This window comes from Aythya fuligula, chromosome 5 (genome assembly GCF_009819795.1).
Source record: "Aythya fuligula isolate bAytFul2 chromosome 5, bAytFul2.pri, whole genome shotgun sequence".
Lineage (NCBI taxonomy): Eukaryota > Metazoa > Chordata > Aves > Anseriformes > Anatidae > Aythya > Aythya fuligula.
The window spans coordinates 44,411,947-44,437,543 of record NC_045563.1 but is presented as its reverse complement, the minus strand read 5'-3'; the positions used below and the strand labels follow the sequence as shown (position 1 = coordinate 44,437,543).

The following is a 25,597-nucleotide window of genomic DNA, read 5'->3' as shown; positions in this document are numbered from 1 at the left end:
TTCTTAAACCTTATGTTTGAAGTCACCTTATCTTCATTATTTACTTGCAAATGTAACAATTACATGGCAAAAAGGATATTCAAAACACAAGATAGCTTAAAAGGTATCACGCACAGGCAAGTTTTACTGCACTGTCCTCGGGAATATCCCTCCTCCTTTTGTCCTGAGTCTCACAATATGTGATGATAGTCTTAAGTGCCTAGACTGTAAAATTTATGTATTACCCCCAAAATCCTACTTATTTTTTCTAGCCCTGCTTGTTTCTTAAAAATATAGCCTCAAAATAACTGTTGAATAGCAAATAAGAATATTAAGTTTAGTATTTCAGTTCTGTGATTATAGAGCATAGCTGGCTACTGATTGTACAAACTTCCATTTAATGATTTTGTATCCTAGCTGCTGGACAGCGTTGGGATATAGTGACGAATTCCAGACGTGCTTCTCACAGAAGGTGATGGAGTGGTCTATGAACCATTCTGCTCATCCTGGACACTTTAATAGCTTTGAAAAAAAAAAAAAAAAAAAAAAAAAAAAAAAAAAAAAAAAAAAAAAATACAATACTGTCCCTACTATTCTGGGAGATATTTGGGTAATTTTAGCATATCTAAAGGTACAATATAACATTGCTCCTCAAGTCAATTCTTGCTTCCCAAAGGACACTAACAATATTCCATCATGTCAGATGTTTTTCTTCTGTCAGTGTGCTAAATAGACGCATAGACATAGAATAGCTCTCAATAGCTATGGAGAGCAAGAGACCAGTTATTGAATTACAGTTCAGCTTGTGGCCAATGGCAAGCACAGAGCTCTTACAAATACACATGGATTAAATGATGTATTATGGTGAGTTGTAACACAGTAGATCAAGCAGTTTAGGATGGATAAATCAGAAGAATCTTGGATGAGGAATAAGCGGATATACAAATACTGAGGTAGTGATAGCACTAAATTTCTTTTATGGTATTGTAAGCATGCTATATACACACACACACATGCATTTATGCACATATGTCCTTATACATATGTTAATTAGAACATATTTCAGACTGTCCAATCATAATCATATTGGAAATACAAATATAAAATCCATTTCCTATAATATATAGTAAAATCTGAAGAACCTATACCACAGAAAGATTACTTGCTTTCTTGCTTTTTGAATGTTTGAATTCATTAAGTCAGTATGCTGTAACGTGATTCAAGTCCCATTTGAAGTTTTTAACTACTGATAGGGCAGATACAGCTGTGGGGCTAACTAAGGAGAAAAGGATTGATAAATTTTACTGAAAGGTGCAAAATGTGTATTCTCAGACAGTGCAGATTATAAGAAGTATGGGCACCGCTCAATGGGAAGGGGAAGTCAGGATGCATTAACAGATTCAGCAGATTTTCTGTTTCATGAGAACTTATAAAAGGTCTGTCAGAATTTTGGAGTACTACAACATCTAATGCAGTGCTGCTTTAGGCCTTCTGCATTACACGTGTTTCCCAAAAAGAAATGGAAACATCTCCAAAAAAATGTGTTCCACCTTTTGAAATGCAAGGCCTAGAATTACAACTGCCTCCACAAAAGCTATTGTCTTCCTCCAGGGAGTCCTTCACAGAAAGAGGAGAATGCATTCATAAAGGTTTAACAGATGGAACCCATAAATATGAATTCTCCTTTTGCTCCCCATTTCTGCTCATTCCATTGTAAATGGTTCTGTTCCTGTTCAAAGCAAAAGCTTGTTCCTCTGTCTCTGATTCTGCACAACATCAATAGAGATAGTTACATGAAATGCAATCAAATCTTTTGCACAAACACATGTAACACTGGTAACACTTCTTTACCCACAACTCAGGGAAGCATAAAACAATCCAAGAGAGATAATCTAGTTTGTCTTTACAACCTTTTTGACAAAGTGGCACTGCCAGTCAGATGCAAGCCTGAAGCTATGCTCTCAGCCAGCAGTGCAGCCCAGCTGTATTTGTCAGATACAGACAACGGGCCAAGGTCTGGAGCAATCTAGGGAAAACCTAAGGAAAACTCAGGGCTCGGCACAGTTCCCAGGCTGTCCCAGGGAGGCAGATCAGGAGTGGGCAAGGCCATGCCAAGTGCAGCTCAATCCCCTGGAAGGTACCTCACACCCAAGTCAGTTACGGGATGGGAGCTGTGTCAGAGAAATGGGAAAACAGCTGATGCTGTGGATAGAAAATGTGGGAAATGGGGCACACTAAGAGTATTTCTATCTTTAGGACAACAGCTAAATTATAAATATAAGCACAGCTATACAGACGTGGCACTTACTTTCTCCAAGAAAATGCACACCTTGTTGCTGTGCTTGCTTGCTTATCAACTGTGAGAATTTACTTGACTTGCAAAGAAATCACGTAAGTTCACAGAAGATTCACTCTTAACCATTAAACCAGTTAACCAGTAAAGGGATTCTGAGGAAGAATTCATCCAATGCAAGAGGCAAGTACTAAAGAATATTTAAAAACTACTAACTTGTGGAATTTGTTTTTGCTTCTTACTGAAATTCAAGTGTTATTTTACTGACATTCAGACAGCAATCATGCCATAACCCAAAATTTCTTTCAGCTCTCTCACTATAAAAGCTCATCAGGCAATTTTGACAATAATAAAGCAAACAAAAGGATCCCTTACATTTTGTGCATCTTTCTGTGTCTGTTCTTTGACTACTATCTTAAGTCATATTATAGTTTTTACATACCTATTATAAGGGACATGTAACTATAAATTGAAAAAGAAACAAACCCCACCAGTATAGCAACTGATAAGAAATACGTCCACAAAGCCTACAAAAATATGCAAAGTAAAAAACCATGTGTAAACATAATAGTTCACAATGTGGATCAGAACCAGATGCATGTTATAAAACATAACAATATCCTTCCTTCTAAGCTATATATAGACTCAAGCTAACCCCCGAGAAATAAAACACCAGGAGGATTTATGTGGCACTGCTTTTTGTATGTTAAAGCATATATACAAACATATAATTACATAAATATGTATATTTATAAAATCAATTCTTTCAACAGTCACAGGTACTCTAATAAAAATTCTCATTGGCATTCTTACTTTCAAGTAAGAACAATGATATAATGTCACTGATTTAACTTAAAAAGCTGACTTTAACTCTTACTCATACCTTCAAAATAATTTTTTTTTTTCCTGCCAAGTCTGGACATCAGTAGCGTAATTTTCATCACATCTATGTGTACCAAGCAACAAAATACACTCCCCAGCAAACATTTTCATTAATTCATTTGCATGATGAGTTAAGATACAACATTTCTCATCATACTGAAAAGCATTCATATCATTACATCCAGTAAACATTTGTGTTTGAGTCAGATTAGAATAGAGACTAGAGAAGACTAATAGGTAACATCTGTGCAGAAATTTGATATTTACTGTAATATTTCTCCAGAGACCACTGGCAGAGTACATTAGCTCATGTTTCTAAAGCCTGTGTTAGTGCAGTTTAATGTAGGAGCAATATGAAGTGAGAAGAGGGAGAAATAATCATTATACTTGGTCAAAGTGCACTTCCATGCATTTGTGCATTGCTGAAGTCTAAACTAGAAGTTCTGGAATACATATATATTTCAGAAGTGTAGACATCTCAATGGGAGTAAACTTTGTGGCATTTTTATTGCTGTTGTTGGAGGGAGTTTGTTTGCTTTTGTTGTGTTTTGGGGTTCTTTATTTAGAACTAGGAACTTGTTTCTGGACTCAGATTTGCACCAGTCCTGGCAAGTCTGCACAGCTTTGCACTTAATTTCTAAACCTAGCATCTAGCAAATAGACATTTATATTTATTTGAACATCATTTTCACCTTGAAGGCACTGACCCAGTAGGTGAGTCAAGAGCATGCCAAACACCTCCAGCATTGTGCTCTGTGAAGAATAGAGCATTGGCTTCTGCTTGTTTGATAGTACGCAGCCAATGAGAAACAATTTTGAGGGATGCAGAAGTGGTTTTGTTTTTCCTAAGGCAGAAGAGAATTTAGCCTAAAATTTACAAAGACAAGATGAATCTTATTAAATAAAACAAAAAACAAAAAAAACGTGTGATATTACTGTAGTAAAGCATGTTAAGAATGTAGTGAATAAGTCACATCTTTTTATTAAAAATGTCAATCTGAGCAAGACTGTAGAAATGCTATATTGTAAGGCTTCTAAACAGTGAAATTATTTGATGAAATAGATTTTGAGAAACTCAGATTTATTTCTGGTACTCCAGGTTTTCCATTTTGGCTTTTTCCAAAACAGGAATACTCTGGACACATATGGCAAAATAATATATATAATAGCTACATAATATTATGTATATATATATAGGCACAAAACTACTCAGATAATAAGAAAAGCTAATAAAAACACCTGATGTTCACGTACCAGTGGAATATTTTAAATGTTTATTGAAATATATTCCACTGGTAATGTTCTATACAGATAAATTTATTACCAGTCACCATACTTTCATAAGCAAACTTGTTTTTGATTTGCAGCCAGTCAGGTAGCATATTTCTGCATGTGCTGTATTTATATTAAGCCATCTGGCTAAAAAAAAAATAAACAAACTCACATCTGCAATTACTTAGATTGTAATCCACAAAGACTCTGTCAAGTCTTTGGAATCTCTATGCATAAAGCGCAGCATAACACATGATATGCTTATAGTGAAATCACTATTTATTTGGTGTTTAAGTGCTTCAAAAACATATGATCTGTCAACAGATGAGATTTTGGGTTGGGTTTTGAAAAGGAAAATTGAGGAATAAGAGCAAGGTAATTTTATACATGTTTTCCTTGAAGTGATTTATCTAAGGCAGAAGTATACTTTACATAGACAACTAAGATCTAAAACATTATTACCAAACTTGCCAAAAGGAAGTCCCTGACACTCAGAACCCTGAATGTATACTACACCTGCAGCTAGCACTTTATTTTTATATCTGAAGTTAATAAGGAACTTGAAGATTCTGAATAATTTCCTAATTGCTTCAAATTTTCAGTGGACATCCAAGTCAACTATTTTAAGAAAATGCTCTAATAAATTCTTCAGTGAATTTGGTTTTTACTTATGTCTGTTGAGAGTATGAAGAATTTCCTTCCCCCTAAGCATTGAGCTGAAACATTTGAGCTCTTTCAAACTTTAAACTTCACAGGTGAATGTTTTCTGAGAAGCTTATAGCTTTAACAGGATTAGAGACTGAAATTAGTTATTACTTACAAAGCGTTATTATTTGAAAAGAGTCCTTTTGAGATACAGTCTCAGACATTTAGAACTTGTTAACTAGTTGAGAATAAATGAAGCTACCTTTTCCCTACAGGTATGGACCACTTTCACTTTAGGAGTTTTTGATATGGGCATTAAATCCTCACACTAGCTGTAGACTATCTAAAATAGTTCTTCGAAACAAAATCATATCAGAAACACTTATCATATTGCATAGAGGAGCCTTGAATGTTTATTTTTGTTATCTGAATTTAATTTCAGTGAAGTTTACCTAATTTTATTTCATATGCAACATAAGGTGACACCTTTACAAAATTAATGCCAAAATCAACGAATTACCATTCCACTTGCTCTCACCCTATTTTCTAGACCTGAGAGTCCACAAATAACAACACTGCCATGCATTTATGAGCAACAACTTGTTGCTCCTCAGATCTAAATACAATAACCTCTAGTGAGCAACAAGTCATACTTTATAGCTAAATGTTTATTTCTACAGGCATTAATACTAACATCCACACCTGGAAGGTATAAGTCTGTCAGAGAAATCTGTTTCATAAACCGCAGCTGCTAAACACACCAAGAAATCTCAAGAATCAATCTGTGCAGTTGCGAGTTATTATTTTCTATCATCTCCTTTTGAATAACTACTCTCATAAATTTGCATACCAAAATTCACTTGAAGTACCAGGGTCATATCTTGCCTACAAGCAAAACAGCTGAACTTCGTTGCTGTCAGCCTCTGCAATTAAGGTTTTATTTTCATTTCTCTCTTGTGGCAAACTTCTGTCCATCCACATAAAGCATTTCACACAGCATTTCCATTAGGAGCTTCATATACACACCTTTCTATAAAGATTGTCACTAACATTTTCTGTGAACGTTTGCAAAGTGTCACTTATGGTAACATGAAGAGGCTTACTGCCTCTCCAAGTTTGCTTACAATATACAGAGGTGTCTTTAAGTACAGAGACGAGGACATAGCACCCTTGGTTAAAGGTGGTTTGGCACAGCCAAAGACCATATAGCTGCAGCAGCAAGGTATGCTGTCACAAGCCTCAGAATAATGCAGCCACTGATAATCATCAAACTCAGACTCAGAAAAGTAATTTGGTCCAGCCTTCAGCATTTATTCAATAAAAGCAGAAATACTTAGTATCACGTAGGCAAAGCCTTCTGACTTTAAGTGGAGGAGATGAGAAAGAAAGACCTACAGTACCCTGGGTTTCACATTTTTGCAGAATGTTTGTAATAGAATGAAAAAAAAAAAAAAAAAAAAATGAATTACTCACTGCAGCTACATTAGAAACTAATATCCTTTAATACCTTGCTTTGGTAATTCCTTATACTCTTATCCAAGGTTTAAGTATGAAGAGAAAGGCAAATACAAATTATTTGTCTCTGTAAAGGTGGAAAAAGAGGTGGCAAAATGAAAATGGCTATGTGCTATTTGACCTCCATTCCAAGTTCATGAAAGTCATGTTGTGAGGAGTCAGAAGGAAAGTCAGAAGATCCACTCAAGATATGTTTGAGGCTGTCCTGGGTATCCTGGAGAAAGATGACTGAAGTCCCTTTACTCAGAAAGAGAGAAAAGAGCCATGTCCTCCAAATATCTAAAGTCATAATCAGCACAAAATGCTATGCTATATGCTATGCTTATATGTCAACAGAAGATACGTGGTTCAGACTTGTAAGTCACAACGTGGCAGTGGAGTACTTTACTCCACAATAAAAAGCTAGTACTTTACTCCACAATAAAAAGCTATTTGACATCAGAAATACATAATTTTATCATCCAAAATGATGCTTCATGCAAAATGAGAGGTTTTCCAGAGCCACAGATAAAAAGCAATAATCAGTGAGATGAAATGCTAGAATCCTCCCTGAGAGGGTTAAGGAATATACAGTAAAACAGAAGAATGAGACAGATCCAAGTCAGGCCTCAGAAGGATTCCAAGAAGGAATTTACTGTAAAAGCAAACATTCAGAATAAAAAAGCCAAATGGATCACAAAAGCATCTCAGCAGGTTAACACATTACAAGGGCAGAGAGTGGGCTCTTCTAGATTAGCTTGTAGTAAAAACCAGGGCTTTTTTCATCTCTTTTACAACTATTTCCAATTGTTAAGAGCTTCAATGAATGTGTTAGAGAGATGTAAATGCATCCTAGCACAGCTTGAGTTAAGACTGATGACCAGATAAATGGCTAATATAAGGCATTCCAGACCCCGGAGAGTTATGATTCATGCATCTAGTGTAATGAAGCACTCATGTGAAGCTGAGCTTTCCAGGAAATTTCCCAAGGGAACGACATAAGACAAGCCTCCCACTCACGATGCTCGGCTAGTTCTGAGAGAGAGCATTGCAAAAGGGAGAGAATCAAGTATTTTCAAAGGAGTGGCGATGGCTAATAGAGTTATACGTCATACAGCAAGACAAGAGACTAGCAGCAAAGACCCAGACAAGCCACAGGAAACAGAGCTCCTGATTACAAAAAGAGTACAAGCACAGACAGATCTGCATCGTGAACCCAGAGCAAGCCTTCACAAAAGTAAGATTATCTGTTTGCTGAGCAATTTTTCCAGCGAATAACATGAGGCTCCTATGGGCTCAATCGTCAAGCCAGCCCATCATCACCATGAGCCAACTGACAGCCAGAGGGAGGAAATCAACTTTAAGCACCTGAAACAAATAGAAAACAGCACGAAAATGCAATTGCACCTCTGCTGGCTGAGGAAAACAAACAATGAAAAAATTGTCTTGCTGTCACATTACAGTGAGGAAAAAAAAAAAAAAAAAAAAAAAGACATTCAGAAGCTGTTATATTACAGACTTCTACCCTGAGTCAATATCATTTGTTTCTGTCTTTGATTTGGACCAAAGAGTAGAGATAAGGCTTATTCAATCCGCAGATGACAGCGATGCGTGTGCTGGGTAGAGATGCTTCTGGAACACACCAGAAGGTTTGGAACTGAAAAAGACACAGACAAGAGAAATGGTGTGGGGAGATTTAAAAGGGAAAAAAAATTTTGAAAAAAAAAAAAAAAAAAAGATAAAAAAAATAGCCATACAAAGGTAAAAGTTCTACAAGTAAAATAGTACAGATAAAATAGATAAGAGATGAGAAAGCCTTAGTGCAGCAAAGAAGTTTGGGAGTTACGATGAATCACAAGCTGAACACGAATCAACCATCTTCTGCTGCTGTGAAAGAAGTAAATACTAAATCGGGACACATCATCTGAAAGATGTGTGAAATACTTTTTCAGTCTACTCAGCAGTAGCAAAGCCTCACACTAAGCCCTGTGTCCAGTCTAGGCACATCATTTCCAGAAGGACCCAGATGAGTTGGAAGGAATCCCTCATGGAGAAGTGAGAATTATCATAGCATACGATATGCTATGCTATGTATATAGCATAAAGGTTATATATTTTATATATAAAAGTTATATATTTTTTTCAGTACTAGAATAGAAAAATACAGTTAGAAAGGACCTACAAATATTGAATCCAACTCCCTGAGCACAAAAGCTGAAGCATGTTACTAAAGACGTTCCAAATGCCCCTTGAACACCATTCTTTCAACCCAAGCCACAGATCAAGAACTCAGTATTCTGGGTGTTGTGCAAGCACAAAATGATAAGCCATAAGCCATAAAGCGCAAATAGAAAATATATTTTTTAAAATCTAGAAATATAGAGGGAACATAGCAATGCTTATGAATGTTATGTAAAACCTCCTAAAAGGCTGAAACATTTTAAATGTTATATTTTTAAAGCAAGGTCTGGAGGTCAAGCTGGACAAAAAAAAAAAAAAAAAAAAAAAAAAAAAAAAAAAAAAAAACACCTAGTGATTAGTGATTTATATATTTAAATAAGTATAAAATGAAAAATTACAGGAAAAAAAAAAAAAAGGGCTTTTCACTTCAGATGCTAGAACTGACCACAAAACAAAATGAGATGGTCTCCTGTAACCACACAGTGTAAAACCTAGGAAAGCTGGATCTAACCTGCCCTGGGGTAGGTTCGCAAATTAGGAACGTCCCTTCACCAAGTCTGTAATAGAGCACTTTTTTTTTTTTTTTTACTAGTGATACTATAAAAAGACTTTTACATGCATATTTATGCTGATATTTCCACCTGTATATGTACACATATACATATTGATGTGTATGATGTTAGTACTTTGCCCAGGTTACAACATGAAGAATTGATAAAGCTGATCTGCTGGTCATAATCCTACCATACAAAAGGAATCTTATATTGCTGTTAAATTTAGTAACATTATATTGTAAATGTATTAATTTCGTATGTTTGTATAATTGCTTTAATTCAATTTGCTCAAATACGAATTATGAAAAACAGTTAAGTAATTTTAAAATCAGTTGTGTGAAGTATTTTGTTTCTCTGGTTGTGATTTCTAGAGCAACAAAAGAGCCTAGAGAAGATAGCTTTTATTTCATGTTATGTTTACAATTATAACTGTCAATTATCTTTAGGTGCAATGAGATAATTGCATTCACGTTGACCACTCTTTCCTCTTCCAAACATGTCACTTGTTTCCAACACAGCTCAGATTATTGTATTGTTACATTTATCACATACACTTGAGACTCTACTACAAAAATCCTTTAGCTAAAGCCCTAGAAATAATGCTTAATATCAATATCAGTTCATTATGTGTTGTAATATAGGAGGATACAAAGACGACAAAACAATTGAATTGAAATATATCTGAAGTCTGAATAAAAGCAATTCCAGAAGCATTTGGTTTTTTTTTTTAAGTTTTATTTCTTTCTTGCCTGTCCACAGGCAAGCAGCTTACATGTATTCCTAATGTCTTCAAGAATTTTTGAGCTTTTTACTACTAGCTCAGATGATTTTTTTTAAATCTACTACTACTTACATTACTCTTTGAATAATTAAAAAAATATATCAAATATTTCAAAAGTATCTTAAAATGCAATCATTATCTTGCACACACAAAGATACATGCACATATAAATATGCAAAAGGGCAGCACTTCCCCGTAAAACCAGGGTCCATACACAGGCTGACAGCCTCACTGCCAGCCCCCTAGCCCAGCTGATAGCCCACATAACCGAACATAATTGAGATTGTTTCACATTGTCCTTTTTTACGATTGCATTATCCAGATATCGTCCTAATCCCAAACAATCCCTAGGTGCTACAGCAATTGTTTTCACAGCTTAATATATATATATTATGAACTACCATTGGCTCCTACTACTTCACAAACTCTAAAAAGGAGAAAACTATGAGGAATGGTCTTCATTCAATGACCTCTATTTGGAAATAAAACATTTTACCGGAAGTATGAAGGTGAATTGTATGTACAGAGCATTCCCATTTTGCCAGCAGGCATAGCTCAGTCCTGCTTGTGCCCTGAGCTGGCCCGAAGCTGTGTGCAAATGCCATCCACAAGCATTCCCACTCTTCAGTTTCAGCTCAGCACTGATTTGGCCACAAGCAATCCCAGATCAGCATGGCAGTATCCAGCAAGATCTTTTATGTCTGCTTGCATTATGTAAAAAGCACATTCTCTAAGAGGCTACTGCATGTTGGGGATATAGGCTAGCACAGGTTCAAAGGCTAGCAAAGTTTACCCCAAGTTTTTCAGAAAAATGGCAGGATCTTAACCACCTTTGGTTATGACTGATTACAGTACAATTGCTCTGTGGTGAGCACTCATATAGAGTTGTATTTTAAGATATCCTAAAGCCCCAGTCCTAAAATAAACATAAATAAAATACCATTGCGCTGAGTATGAAGGAAAACTATGTTCGCATAAACAGGGCTCAGAATGCAGGACTCTGAAGACAGCTCAGTCTGAAGAGATAATATTTGCTTGCTATTTTTGGAGGTTGTTTGCTGCCTTCAAAAGCATGCTTAATGTACTGCAGCAAGCCAAGCCTTGCAAACAAACATGCGCAAACAGTCCTGGAGAATATTTGATTGAATTTCACCTTGAACTTCTATAAAATGTTTAAAGATTCAACACTGAATTTTAAATTTGCAACCCAGACAGTAATAATTACTTAAACAGACTTGATTTCAGTGAATCGGTGGAATGAATATTGTTGCTCTTCTGCTTTACACAGAATATTTATTTTTTTCATTTTGTTTTATTTTTTGACAAAGTCCAGTCTTGCTAATGGGTTTTCTTGTTGGGAAAAAAAAAAAAAAGGATTGATTTATTGACTATGACTATTCAGGTCTTATTGCTTCATATTTCTTCAAGACTCAGAGATTTAAAAAATCTACACATCTACCACTTTGTATGTAGTCCCACCTGAGTTCAGTTGTGAATGTAACCTTTACATGACTGAGAGGCCAGACATTAGACCCTATCCTACTGCCTTTGAAACTACATTTAGTTTTCAAATGAGCAGCCATGTTTATTGGGACACAGATTTGGGCAGTTTAGGGATTGAAGCCCATTAAAATCAGTGGGAATGTTTCTGGGCATTTTCAAAATTTCCAGTCAGATAACCATTAGTGCTGTATTAGCTGTTCTCAGAGTTTGAACATGTTAATTTACATGGTTATGACTGCTGAATTAAGTGATAAGTAAATTACATTGAAAAAAAAAAAATCTGAGAACGATACAGCTTCTATTATCTTCCTGAAATTAATTTATTTACTTTTTAGCACAGGCTGTCAGACACGTTATAGCAATCACAAAAAGGCCTTTTGTTTACTTTGCCAATAGCAAAACTACGGCAACCACCTTCATGGAAGTCTGCAATAAAAAATTCAACCTACCTTTAGCTGTACTAGATGCACATCCACATGTTTACTATCTGAGTCCTGCTGGACAGAGTAAGTCAGATCCCTGACTCTTTCAGATGTCATCCGAAGCCATGTCTCAATTTCTGGCAAATGGAGAACAATCTTCCAATCAGCACCGGTGTGTAGAGGAGGTGGCTTGTCATACTGCTGGCCAGAATCAAGCTCCTTCATGACATCCTCTTGGCCCTCTCTGTCAACTGTAGGAGTCATGTTTATAAGCATGGGAGATGCATCAGATGGCACGGGATCCAGGTCTTGTGTTCTCATTGGAGACAGTGCTACATCCATGGCTAACATGGGAAGATCTAAACCATAATTCTTTCCAACATAGCTGCAAAGATAAAAAGAAAAGAGAGTGCTGCTATGAGACCATATGTGCCATGAAAATGTTCACAAGACAAGGAGTAAATGGCAACGTGTGAGGTATCATACTTCATAAACTCTTCACCCTGTCTTCATCATATTAGAACTTTAGGAATAAATAGATTTTTCAAGTTATCTTCCACAATTTGAACAAACAACTTCTTTAAAAAGAATAACAATATTTTGTTTCTCTCACTACTGCAGACAATCACCTTGGAAATTACAGCTTTCATTAATGAGAAGTGTGCTGATTTTCTACAACTGCAACATAAGTAAACAGTCTGAATATTGACAAAGCTAGCAGAACTTTGCAGAACACCATAAGTTAATAAAAGTCTCATATTTGTAAACTAGCATTTATTAGAATATATTCCTTGGACTGAAATTTGTAATTAAACACAAAATATCTCAAGTTTATGGAAATCTTTTCCTAATTGCCTACTCAACTATTGGTCCCATACAACAAACATTTTTAAGGCAAATTTGAGACAACTGTTCTACACATCTGCTTTATGTGTTGTAGGTATATTTTAGTTCTGATATTTAAGTCCTTGTAGTTTTGTTAGATTAACAACTGTTGCAATAAGCAACAACTCTCTATTAAAATTTTATAGATAAGAATTCCATTGTGTCAAAATACATACCTAAAATTAAGAAGTCTTTTCATAGAAGTGGCTTTATTAAAGCCCCAAATCTGTGTATTCAATATACACATATGATATGCACTGGAAAAAGTAAATAAGGAAATGTTTTCCTTTATTCCTCTTTCTCTGTATAGTCTAGCTACATATAGCACAGAAGGCCACAATAAAACCTATGTCCAAGAAAAAAAAAATGCGCAATAGCACAGAACCAGGTTTGGAACTAAGTACCTAAGGCATTATAAAAACTTTCATATAGTAGGAGGTGTAATTTTACCTAACTTTGGAGAGATTCAAGTTTGATACATGCCTGCCTTTGATACACAACTTCACTAAATCATATACCAGCACTTACTTGCTTCTTCAATACTTTGCAACACTAACCTGTATTCAGTAAGTCAACTTCAAGAGGATTAAGAAGAACAAATCCTTTTAAAGTCACTTTTCTTTGTTTTAGCCAGTACATGTTAGAAATACTTCTACATTTTAACAACCTTTTGATAGTATTTCCTTTCCATCATACTAATGCTGCAAAACAAAAGAACTCAGTTATGCAGATATTACTTTGGGCAGCATTCCAAGTTTTTACGGTTTTACTTTTTTTTTTTTTTTTCCTCTATAAAGACTGCAGTTTAGTTTTTTGGCATAACAGCAATAACATAGCAAAAAAGAGACCAGTGCCTTTCACTACTAAATCTACTAAACTGTAACTACCAAATGTAACCACTACATTTCAGGTAGACTCTCAATATCCAGTCTATTCTTGCAGGCAGTGTGTACCAAAAAAAAAAAAAAAAAAAAAAAAAAGAAAAGAAAAAAGAAAAAAAAAAGAGACGAGAGAGAGACATTTACTGATCATTTGATTTTATTTCCTATCCTGCTACTACTTAGTAAATTATCTTTTGCACATCTACCACCCGCTCAAAACAATATTTGGAAGTGCTATCAAGCTGTTAAATATTAATTTGGCACATCAGAACAAAAATTTCTGTCAGTGCAATCAAAGATTCCAATCACTCTCAGTGCCTGCTGCACAATTTTCAACACTTCTAGCTCAATTTTTCACATACTTTAGAATTAGATGGTGTCAAATAGAAAGCTCTGCAGCAAGACTCTATGTAATTAACATTTCAGGATACTGAGCATTTCTCACATTCATCTCTTTCCACCACCTGTTTTTCAATTTGAACACTGTTGCCATACATTCTCAAAATATATTGCTAGACAAATAAATTGAATTGAAAACATTTTCTTTTAGTTACCACTGCTCACAGCCCAGTTTTATAGCATGTAAATCAACTGTTCCAAGAGCCAATAATATCATGATTTTAAGCATATTATTCACATGATTTCCTCCCCCCAAAGAATGACATTTTGGTCAAGCACACATGGTCTCTATTTCTGCATGTTTACCATCAACAAATTAAACAGGCCCATCAACAAAATAGTTGCTACTGAATTGCTAAATGATGCAGAAATACAGGAAGTGCAGCACTTGCTTTGTAGTTTGTCCACACAAAAAAATATGGTGCTTTGTGAGAGTTTTTCAACATGACTCAGCTCTAGTAAGGACATTACAGCAATTAGCAAACAGAAATTAAAACATGCTCCTGCAGAAGCAAACGAAAGCTAGCCCATGCTGCATGCAGAGCATAGCTCTAGCTTTGATATGCTGAGATCGCAATTAGCAACCATCTGGAACCTGCTGACCTGTTTTTGTTACGATCTGCTTGATTCTGTATACTGGCTCTCCAGCATTACAGCTAATAACTCCTTAACCTTAGTTGCTCTTAAAGTCAAGTCCTTTCAATCTTTTCTGTCTGCCAGATCACAGCAAGTTGTAGCACTTCAAGCACGAAAAGGAGGAGAAGTTTTAAAATAGATCACTCTTTGCCCATAAAAAAAAAAAAAAAAAAAAAAAAAAAGAAAGAAAGAAAGAAAAGAAAAAAGAAAAAAAAAAAAGAAAAAAAAAAAAGCTTACAGAAGTAATAAAACATACTGTGAATGCTAATTAGCAAGGTCTGGGACAATTTTAAAAAGCCCACGCATGCTTGAAAGGAGAAACTGTTGCAGCGAGACCTGACCGAATCTGAACACTAGTAGGCAGATTGATTATAGCGTTTCTTGGCAGAATAAAAAGGCATTGTCATGCCACGCCGCTGCGAGAAAGGCAAACCGAAGGCTTCTCTCACTCCCTCCGAGAAACCTGGCACGATCGCGGTGGTGCCCCAGAGGGCTCCTGGAGCCTGCGGGGGACCAGCGAGCTCCTCCCGGCCAGCCCCAGCCGTGGCCCCGGCCCCTCTGCAAGCACTGGGTGATGGCACTGTGCCCACATGCTCCAGGCAACCCCAAGCCACAGGGGCGGAAGGAAGGAGCCAACAGAGGCAACGGTGCAAAATTCAAGGCTCTTTGAATCACTGACCATGCCACAGGGTTTGGCTGCCACGCTGCTAAACAGGTCAACAGCCTTGCAGGGGGCTGCGTTCACAGGGGTGTGTAAAGCTCCTGGAGATCACTACCTGATCTTCTCTCCACACCACTCTCACACAGACACTCACATCCATTGACCTCTGGCTATATATCCGTTCCCCTCCAGCATTTAGGATATTAATTTATATCGAAGCCTGAAAGCCAAAACCAGCAAGATGGGCTGTAGACATCCTGCTTTAACATTTTCACCATTTAAATAAATCACCATAACTAAAATATATCAAATTTCAGCAAAAAGAATTGTAAGATTTGAAAAAGTGCATTTAAGAACAATAGTGCATACATCAAGCTGGCACAGACATCTAGGGGATTAAACATCTGCTAAAAAACTATATATGAATGGATGATTAAGCCAAATAATGCTTTGGGGTCGTATATTGCAGCATTTGACATTTTAAGTGACTGACTTTAAATGCTCAGCTTAGAGTTTGTTATATTTCTGGAGTATTTTGTTTTTCCAGATTTTGTGATAGTGAACAGTAAACAGTGAACTGTAAACAATTATCTGAGGTGCTAAAACACTTATCAAAACTGAATACACTTCTTAGAGTTGCTTTTCATATGTTCCTATGCAAAAATTACTTTTGGAAAAAAAAAAAAAAAGGTTAAGAAGCTATATATTTCCATCTAACCAGGACTAATATCAATGGTAAAGCGCTTTATAAAGATGAATAGTCAAGTTCACTCTTGTTTGCTACGTCACCAAATCCTGTTAGCATCGATAACAGTTCTGAGTGGGCAAGCAATGCAAAATCAGAGTCTAGCTTTCCTGTAAACCAAACCCTTTCTGTACCTAGAATAGTCGTATAAGCAGGGTGGCTTTAAACTTGCACGTGAACAGCTGAAAATTTGTTTTCAAATGTCCTGATCAATAAAAGTGCATCTCAATACTTTCAGAGTTTAGCTGTATTTTCGCCATCACAATCAGAGTGTAAGAGATTTTTGCTGCCATTATTAAAAAAATATATATATATATTTGTTTCTGTCACTTCTGAAGCTACTGCTTTAGTCCACTGAAACGGCACAACATTCAGAAACTACACAACAGCTACGAGCTTGTACTCTTTCTTTCTGGTGGTAGAAAAAAATATCACAGATGAATTGAGAGTTTTTTTAGTTCTTTATATACAGTTCTATCCATTTTCATGGATACTTGTATAAAAGGTGAGAAATCCTGTGTGAGCACATGCACACATATGCTTTCTGTCTTCGTCTTTAGTAAAATGCATTATTCCTAACAGATGGCTGATTACCTTCCACTAATCACATAGGCAATCTCACTTCCCCCTGGTTTTCTGCTCAATCAGATGCTAACACTGTTATGCAAAACACTGAGCGTGTGTGTCAACCATAATACAGTTCATCAATCATCGCAATCCTTGAAAGACTTCTCTCACTCATTCTGCTTCCCAGTTATTCATATTTTCCTTGTTTATAAAGTGTGGTGCATATTCACTCTGCCAGCTATCAGATCATCCACGTTTTCCTGCAGCAGCAGTTGGTTCTGTCAAACAAAGATTCATTAAGCATTTTAAGCCATACAGTAGTCCGAGCATTGATCAGTGGTGCAGACACTGGGCTGAGTGAATGTTAATGAGCTCTGATTTTTTCTTACTGTCACTTATTGTAAAGATCAGCCATAAGCATTATACAGCCACCTGTCTGTCAAGTAAAAAAATCATTTCATTCTACAGAATGTCAAAGAAAGAAAAAAGAAAAGAACAATTCTGTCATTATATAATTATGTCTGCTTGCTGACTGAAATATAATGAAATATAATTTTAGCATCGTGAATTCACTGATGTTGAGTTAAACAGATACACGGCCAACTTTTATTTCCATTTCATTTTCAATAGTGTCAGGAATTCCTTGGCAAGTGGTAAGGTTCATTACATCTTTACCAGAAAGATGTAATCTGCTGTATCTTCTGCAGAGAAACTATGGGTATAACAACAACAACAAAAAAAAACTTAAAATACATTATGTCAATAACTATATATAGAGCAACTTCAATTTAATCTCACATTAACATTATCCATGCTACACTGATTCCATTGCTGATTTCATACCCGATTTAAGAAATGAAACAATTTCACAAAGCTTTTAAAGAATTGAATTCTAAGAGGGCCAGTTTATATTTTTCTCTTCATGTCAGTCTCTGTGAACACACTTCTGAAACTCTTCTTTTACTGTTATCCTACTATTACACCCAAATATCAGAACAAATTGGACAGGAAGCACAAAGCTTTTCATTTTGCATTGCTGGGCCCCCTATGTGATGTGTGTTGACTCTTAGAGACTGTATCTGAAAAGGAAGATGATAATGACTGAACTCCTGCACGATACAGAACAGAGACTTGTATAGTAATGCCAATACTAAGTCTGATCAATAATTAAAAACATGATTAAAATTTAAAATGTGACCGACTTGAATTTCATTAAATAGCCCATCCCAAAGGCTTCAAGGGTAGCAAAGCCAGACCACCAAGAATTAGCTGCGGAAATGCCACCATGGATGTTTAAGTTCCTGATTACATCTATAAATCAGCAACTAAGACACTGTAGTGACCCAGCACGCTCTTTGGTATCTGCTGTTTTTCTTTTTAATGCAAGGTGAAGGAAAATGTAAAACTTGCAAGTCTGAAGAAGGTATGAAATTCTCTGAACACTTATACTCTGAGTAAATGCACAAAATTCCAAGACAACTTTCAATCAAGCAACAAGAAAACAGATGAAACTCACTTAAGGTAGGTATGATGTAATGTACATGAGAAAAAAAAAAACAATCCTAATTGCATACAGCACCATGGAGAGAAAGAATACTTGGCTCCTTTTAAACTAAAGGAAATATCCCATATGTGCTTACGTAAAAGCATAAATACTGTAATATATAGTGAAGTCTTGCTTGAAACAGTGCATTAAATTTATACTCTCCAGGCTCATATCATTTTATGTTCTCACTTATGAAAAAGCAAGGAGACTAGATGAAAATAATCCCATTAGACAACTGTTATGAGGTGCATCAGAAAAATATCTATGCTACAATATATATAGACACTGAAAAAAAAAGTTGTTTAATGCCAGATTTATTCAGATACAATGACGTACTCAGAGAATTAAACATATTGGGATGAGTAGTAGTGTTTCCTGTCCATTTCTGATTCAGCACAGGTTTGCCCTACAGTAAGAAACAGTGACTGGATGATGATGTAGTGGGAAGAGATTAACATTAAAATGGACAAAGACAAATTAGCTGCTTCATATTAATTCATCATTACTTCAGCAGCCTTTATTAGCTAACTGCACTCAACCACCTGAAGGCATCTGTTGTCCTGATTTTCACTCCAGAACGTCAGCAGTGCATAAAACAGGCAAGTTTCATATGCTAGATCTTCAGTGCATGCAAGTGGCTGGTTTTTATTTACCTCCCTGGACAAACCACACTTGCTTATCATGCTAGTGGCCAGAAATAAGCAAAACATTTGCAGTCATGACTTATTTTTTCCCTTCAGCAGTGACATACTACAAATCAGGTAATGAAGGGTGCAAAATACTCAAGGTGGTCCCTGATTCCAAATTTTTCCTCCAGAAAGATGATATGAAACGCCTTCTAATTCGAAAGACAGCGAAATCCAGATTAGGTTTGGCTGAATACTAATCTGGATTTGAAATGGTGGTTAGTATGCACAGAGGTTTGTTAACAAGTATCTCCTTCTATTTAAACATATATTGAGGGAGAAATTTAGAATTAAAATTAATTCCCTAAATTTTATAGCATCTTTTTCAATTGCTCCCAACAGCATTACTGCCAAAGACCTAAAAGAGACAAATATCCTGCAGGGACATAGGAAAACATTTCCATCATCCTCTGTTCATACCCTTTGTAACCATGACCACGATGTAAGGATGTGTAGATGTTGGAGCAATAGCTTGATCACTTCCAGTTTTACTGAGATATGCTGTGTTACATTAAGTAATAGCTTTTCTGATTCCCTTTTCCTGCATTTGAAAAGGGGATAATATATATCTACTTTAAATAGCATACTTAAACTAAATAACATTTACCAAATTAAAATAGTGAGCACTCCATTGCACAGGATAACTGAGAACTGGGATGGAAATAAATGGAAAAGCCTATATAATGCTACTGTTTCCACAGTGAAACTAGAACTAGACCATATGTCTTCATTCTCCAGCGTGTTTGCTTACAGCAAGGCTTACTCATTTCAATCCAGTGAATAAAACAGCAATAGTTCATAAACAATATATGTACATTCATGCAGTGCCACCAGAAATCCTAGGAACCAGGAGCATTAGGGTGTCTCGTGCAAAGTCAGTTTTTCCAGCACTGACCCTGAGCTAGACCTCTGTTAGATGTCCGTAAGCTGCTTAGTCAATGCTTAGAGGAACCTCCTTCTCTGAAGTATCAAGCTCCATACATAGCAAGGCTCTCAAATTTACTGTCATTAATTGCTCTTTGGATTCACCTACTTTTTCTGATGGTTTAGAAAGACCTACATTCTTCTCTTTATTTTAGATATTTAGTATTTCTTCCTTTTCTCCCCCAAAACAAACAAACAACAAAAAACAATGTTGTGTTTTTGCTGTTATTTTTTGTTTTTTCCCTACCATTACTGGTAGTTAAAAAACACAGTATCCTGATGCAAGCAAATTTCACTAAGCCAAACCTGCTCTTCTCCAGGTCTTTCCTCAAAGCCAGTACTTTCATGATTTCTCCTATGATAGCAGAATGAAGGCATTGATGAAAGCGTTAGTTCAAAGTTAGGTTAAATAAAAATAACATCTTTCACTTTAATCTCATACTCCAGTTTAATAATACAAACATGCTAATCACTTGAGAGAAATCTTAATATTATTTCACAGAAAATTATCCAGACGTAAAACAAGCTTATTTCTTTTTAACATGGAAGATGATTATAAGCATTTAACTTCTTCTATCAAGCAACATAACCTCAGAACAGATCAGACAAGTAGAACTGGACAACCTTACTATAGCCCATTTTCAAGCTGCATCATTTCTTTTCCTCTCATGCAACAGGTTTGGATACATTAAAGTTTGATTTTCTTATAATACAGATTTTTGAAGCAACCTTTCCTTTTGGGGGAGAGGTACGATGCAGCTGCTGAGACTAGAAAGCCTGATCCTTATCATTATTCTGTATTTTATTAGGCTCGAGGCTGTGGCCAGCTGACCCTGAAAGTTCTTGCCATCGTACAAAGTTTAACTATAGATAATCTAGCTTTTAAATATAGTATTTTCACATCATAATTTGAAGAACACCACAGCCATTCTTGTTTCAATATAGGGATACACAGAAGACAACTAAGCTCTCTGGAGCACAGACTGCTTTCTGTACTGAGTTATACTGAGGGTTCTGTTCTAGAGGGTTCTGCTCCCTTATTTTGGTTCCTGGTACTATCTAATATCAATAATACATCATAAAATGCACACATTCAGTTATTTCAGGCATTCAGTTATTACAGTAATAGGGCACTGTAAAACATTTTCTTCATTTGGCGATTAATTTTTAATACACATGAAAGCAATAGACTTCCTGTATTCCAAGAAGGAACCATGGCTTGGGTAACTATTTTCCACACTCTTTTCTCTCCATCACTACTCGGATAGAATCCTGAATTTTGATGTTAACTTACTGGTCACCTAAAAATAGATGTCTAGTTGTGCTGTGCTATCAGTTGGATGACACCATTACCCAAGATAACAAATACAGCTGCTTTGTCCCCTTCCTTCACATTGTGTAATTTCACAAGGTCATTTACAATTGACTCGTTAGTGTCATGAAGGCATTAGCCCATCCCTGTGCAGAATTATTATTTCTGGATTACACTAAGTGACAGAAAGAAGTTCTTTTTCTCCACATACATCAATACTGTTTTTGTACACAGAGCTTTCTAGTTTCACCATCAAAAATACCACCAATTTTCTCATCTCATTGCATCTTACCAATTTTGGAAGAAAAGCTACATGGTAAACAGTATCATGGACATCTCTAAACAGTGTTCAAGCATCTTTCCAACCTAATTTTGCACATGAATTTTTGTCAACCTTAAAAACATAGGCAATCGGAGAAATTTATTCTTATACTCAAAATCCATTTCAACACCACTGATAGCAGCCAGGACATTTTGCAGTACCAAATTCCCTCAAACATTCCTTTTACACACTTTTATTAGTACATAAGCACATAATATACACCAAGGCTACCCATCAGCCCTGTTACAGACCACATTTCCAGAGACAAATAATTCCAATTCTGATCTTTGATTATTGTTTATTAAACCAGCTTTATAGAAGTCAGTAACATGAAAGGAATAAGAAAGCAGACTTTCAAGAGCTCTCACAGCCAAATACAAAAATTAAGGTGCAAATGTTTCTACCCTCTTAAGTCATTCTCAGCCATCTAATGCTTTCTTTTATCATAAAGAAAGATGGCAGTCTCCAGCCACTAAAACTACTTTTACATGGGAATAAACGGTTTTGGGTATTTGTGGTTCAGATTCTTGAAGCCTAACAACTCATAAAGCATTGTCTTTGTTGACTGCTGCACTACTCATGGGCTATGCTTATTTTGTACAGACAATTGTGTTCATTCAGGTTTCTTATTTTTTCTCCTGATATAAAAGATACAAGTTCTAAGATTTCTGTGAATGTTTTCAAGTACAGAGGATTCTCCTAGCAATGTGACCAGGGACTTATATTTTAATTTTCAAGAGTCAGAATAAATTGTATTGCCCAAATAGGTACAATTTGCTTCATAAGAAGTGCTGGAGAATGATGGATCTTCCCCCGTCTGCTGCCACCAGCAGGTAAGACATTGACATCAACACATTTTATGAACAAATGAGCTGCAGACTCCTTGTGCCTTGCACATAGATGGCATACTTCTTTGGTAAATCTGTTTAACACTCCCATCATTTTATTAGTATTTTCATTGTTCTAATACTAAACAATTCACTAATATGAACGATTCCATAAAGCAGTTCACATGATGCCCATGCAATTTGATATATAATTTAAATTCTAGATCAAGCACCTACACAAAGCACAGGATCTTTATACATACTAAGGAAATATTGGTATGAACTAGCATTTTTCTTTGGTTATATTTCAAGTATATATATATATAATATTTACATTATATATATTTATTTATATTATATTTATATTTATATATATATATTTATATTATATATACATACTATATATATATAAAAATAAATAAATTCAGGTAGTTCCAACTCAGAGACTTTTTCATCCTAATACCAATTAAGTGTGTAGTACGTGAATGGGGAACACTATTATATAAAGGCAGAATGCAGAAACATGGTTCCCAGTGCTATTTTTCATAATTTTATTCTAGATATTCTCATCTTGTATGATCTCCAAATGTTTGTTAAAAAACATTATTATGATGGAATAGCGCATACTTCAAATAGTACCCTTTCATTATTGTTTTGAACATACTGCTACAAGTCAATCACGTCTTCAGTTTATGTCTGCATTTTATTCACAGACATTTTTACACCACAAAAGCAAATGATATAGACAGGAAGAATTTCTACAGGAATCTAGGTAAACACACAGCTATGAACTATACATATGCAAGAATGCAGTTAATATTTCACACATCCAGAGAAATATTATAATGGAAAATTGGTAAAAAAAGAAAAAAAAATCATTTATGGCCATTTAAAAGTTGTGTGCATTGTACATGAAGACAAACTATATATATGTATTTATCCCAGGTGGATTTACAGTAATTTATTTTTTTTTTCACACGAGCAGCCCAACTGAATTCATACAAAGTAATGTGTTTCCCCATATGTTTCCTAACCTCGCTCAAACAGCAAATTCCGTATTTAAAATATTATGTATCTATCTGTTATATGCAGATTTTGGTCTGGAAATTGGGATAGAAATTCCATAAATCTCCCCCTAAGCCAGATCTTCCCTTTTTAGGTTTGTAACATTCACAAAAGGGAATATTTTTAAGATACTTATTTGTTCCTGAACTAGACCAATGTTTTCAGAGGAATGTAAAAGGTTTATCTCCCCCCTCAAAAATAAATAAAACCCTGTAGAACTGTTTTCTCAAGGCTATATAAAAAATAACAAACATAAGCCTTTAATTCATTCACTCCTACTACATAATTTCAAAAAAAAAGTCAGTGTTACTTTAAATATTTAATTGTATATTACCATTTAGGGCTTCTTTCAACATAAATTAAAATATTGACTTTTTGACTCAAAATTTTGGCTACTCCAGAGAGATAAAAAAGCAAACATGATTTTACAGACTCCACAGTACCATGAACATTTCATATAAACACTTGGAAAGGCTCAGACCTATATACTAGCCACTATACTGAAAAACAAACAAACAAAAAAAAACAACAACCACCAAAAAAAAAAGTATATAAAAGTACAATTAAGCCAGAACAACTGAGCAATCTCCACCCAAAGCACTTCATAAGGTTCTGCTTAAACCTCTTTCTTTGACAGTGGATGCCACTTCCAAGGAGGAGGAGAAAGCAAAGCTCCCACTTATTTTATGATCTCTGTAATCATCATCAGTGCATGGAGGAAAAACCACCAGCATGGCTTTCTCTTACCAAACATGAGAAAGTGTTTCTCCCCTGGGCACGTGGCCTCAGATTTAGCATGTGTTATTTACTCATGTACGTTGAGTAGCCAAGCCTTCAGAAAAGTGGTCAGGCATACAGGAAAACCAACGTTCTACATTCTTTCATACAGAACATGGAACTGGAAGGAAAAAAATAATAATCTTGAAATCCTGAGTTGTAAAGTGATTGTGGCTAACTTAATTTGGACAAGATGTGAGATGCGTTCTTGTCCTTAATATCCTTCAGTGCTAACAGAAAAAGCAAATAGAAACAACCGTTAACTACTAAACAAAGTAGCAGTAAGGAGACAACCTGTACTAAATAAGTTATCACTGGATTGTTCCTAGGTGTGATTCATTAAAAAGTTGTGGCCTACTTAAGCTACATTCTGGGTATATTGTTTTCTGTCCTGTGCTGTCCATGGATATTCATCTTGCTGTTTGGGAAATGCATGAGCAGTATCTGACCCTGATAACCAACTTACTCAGGGTAAAGTGTGGAAGCTCAAACAAGCAGCTGAAATAAATTTGAGCACAGTTGCCAGCACAAGTCCCTGAGGTTTACCTGTTCTAGGTCAGACACAAGGGCTCCAGAACAAGGGAGAGAAAAAAAGGAAAAAAAAAAAAAAAAAAGAAAAAAAAAAGATCCAGGGTCTGTCTAGTAAATACAGAAGAGGCTGTAATGCACTTCAAATATTCTGGAATCTAGTAATAGAAAACAACAAACATGGATGTTCCAGCTGCCAGCAACTACCAGCAGAAATGATGGAAAGTGCTGGAAATGTCTGTGTTCTCAACAGCTGTGGAATTAAATACTGTTTATAGAGCCTGTCACAAATGATGCTATTTTTTCCAGAAAAATCTTGAAAGCAGTGAAAAAGCTAAGAGGGAGGGAGAGATGAACAATCTGTTGGGAAGGTAATTTTCTTTGCAGTTGCCAAAATCTGATAAAATTAAGATGACATGGATGTTTTCTGCATCACTCTTCTTCTAATTGGTAACTACACCCCTTGATGATATTTTAAAAAGGAACAGATGCTTCTGGTTTAAACAAATTTATTTTGGAAAAGCAAACTGCATCATGGATGAATGGATCTGTTTGTCCATTATGTTGAGAAAATTTGATTTGATTTTAAAAGGGTTACAGATGATTCTTTGTGGAATGAAAGCTATGTTACTCTGTGATCACTTAAAAAAAGCTTATTTAAGCTTAGAGCAGACATTTATGATGTACAGTGTCATAAGATAATTGCATTTACCAAGCTTGTTCTTTCAGTCTCTGATCAACATTTTCAGCAGGAAGAAATCATGCTCTGATAAGGTGTATTTGTCAGGTAGGGATTTCTGTAACATGGAAAATACTTTCCCTCTCACTAG

General features: G+C 35.6%; 1 protein-coding gene across 3 annotated transcripts in view; it reads right to left on the bottom strand.

Moving 5' to 3' along the window:
- AKAP6 (A-kinase anchoring protein 6) overlaps nucleotides 1-25,597 on the bottom strand; it is a 269,691-nt gene that overhangs the window by 208,022 nt on the left and 36,072 nt on the right. For all 3 annotated transcript variants that reach the window (XM_032187818.1, XM_032187820.1, XM_032187819.1), the window contains exon 2: nucleotides 12,034-12,391. In XM_032187818.1, the coding sequence (XP_032043709.1) occupies nucleotides 12,034-12,357 (324 nt within the window). In that variant the 5' untranslated portion in view covers nucleotides 12,358-12,391. The remainder of the gene's footprint in view (nucleotides 1-12,033; nucleotides 12,392-25,597) is intronic.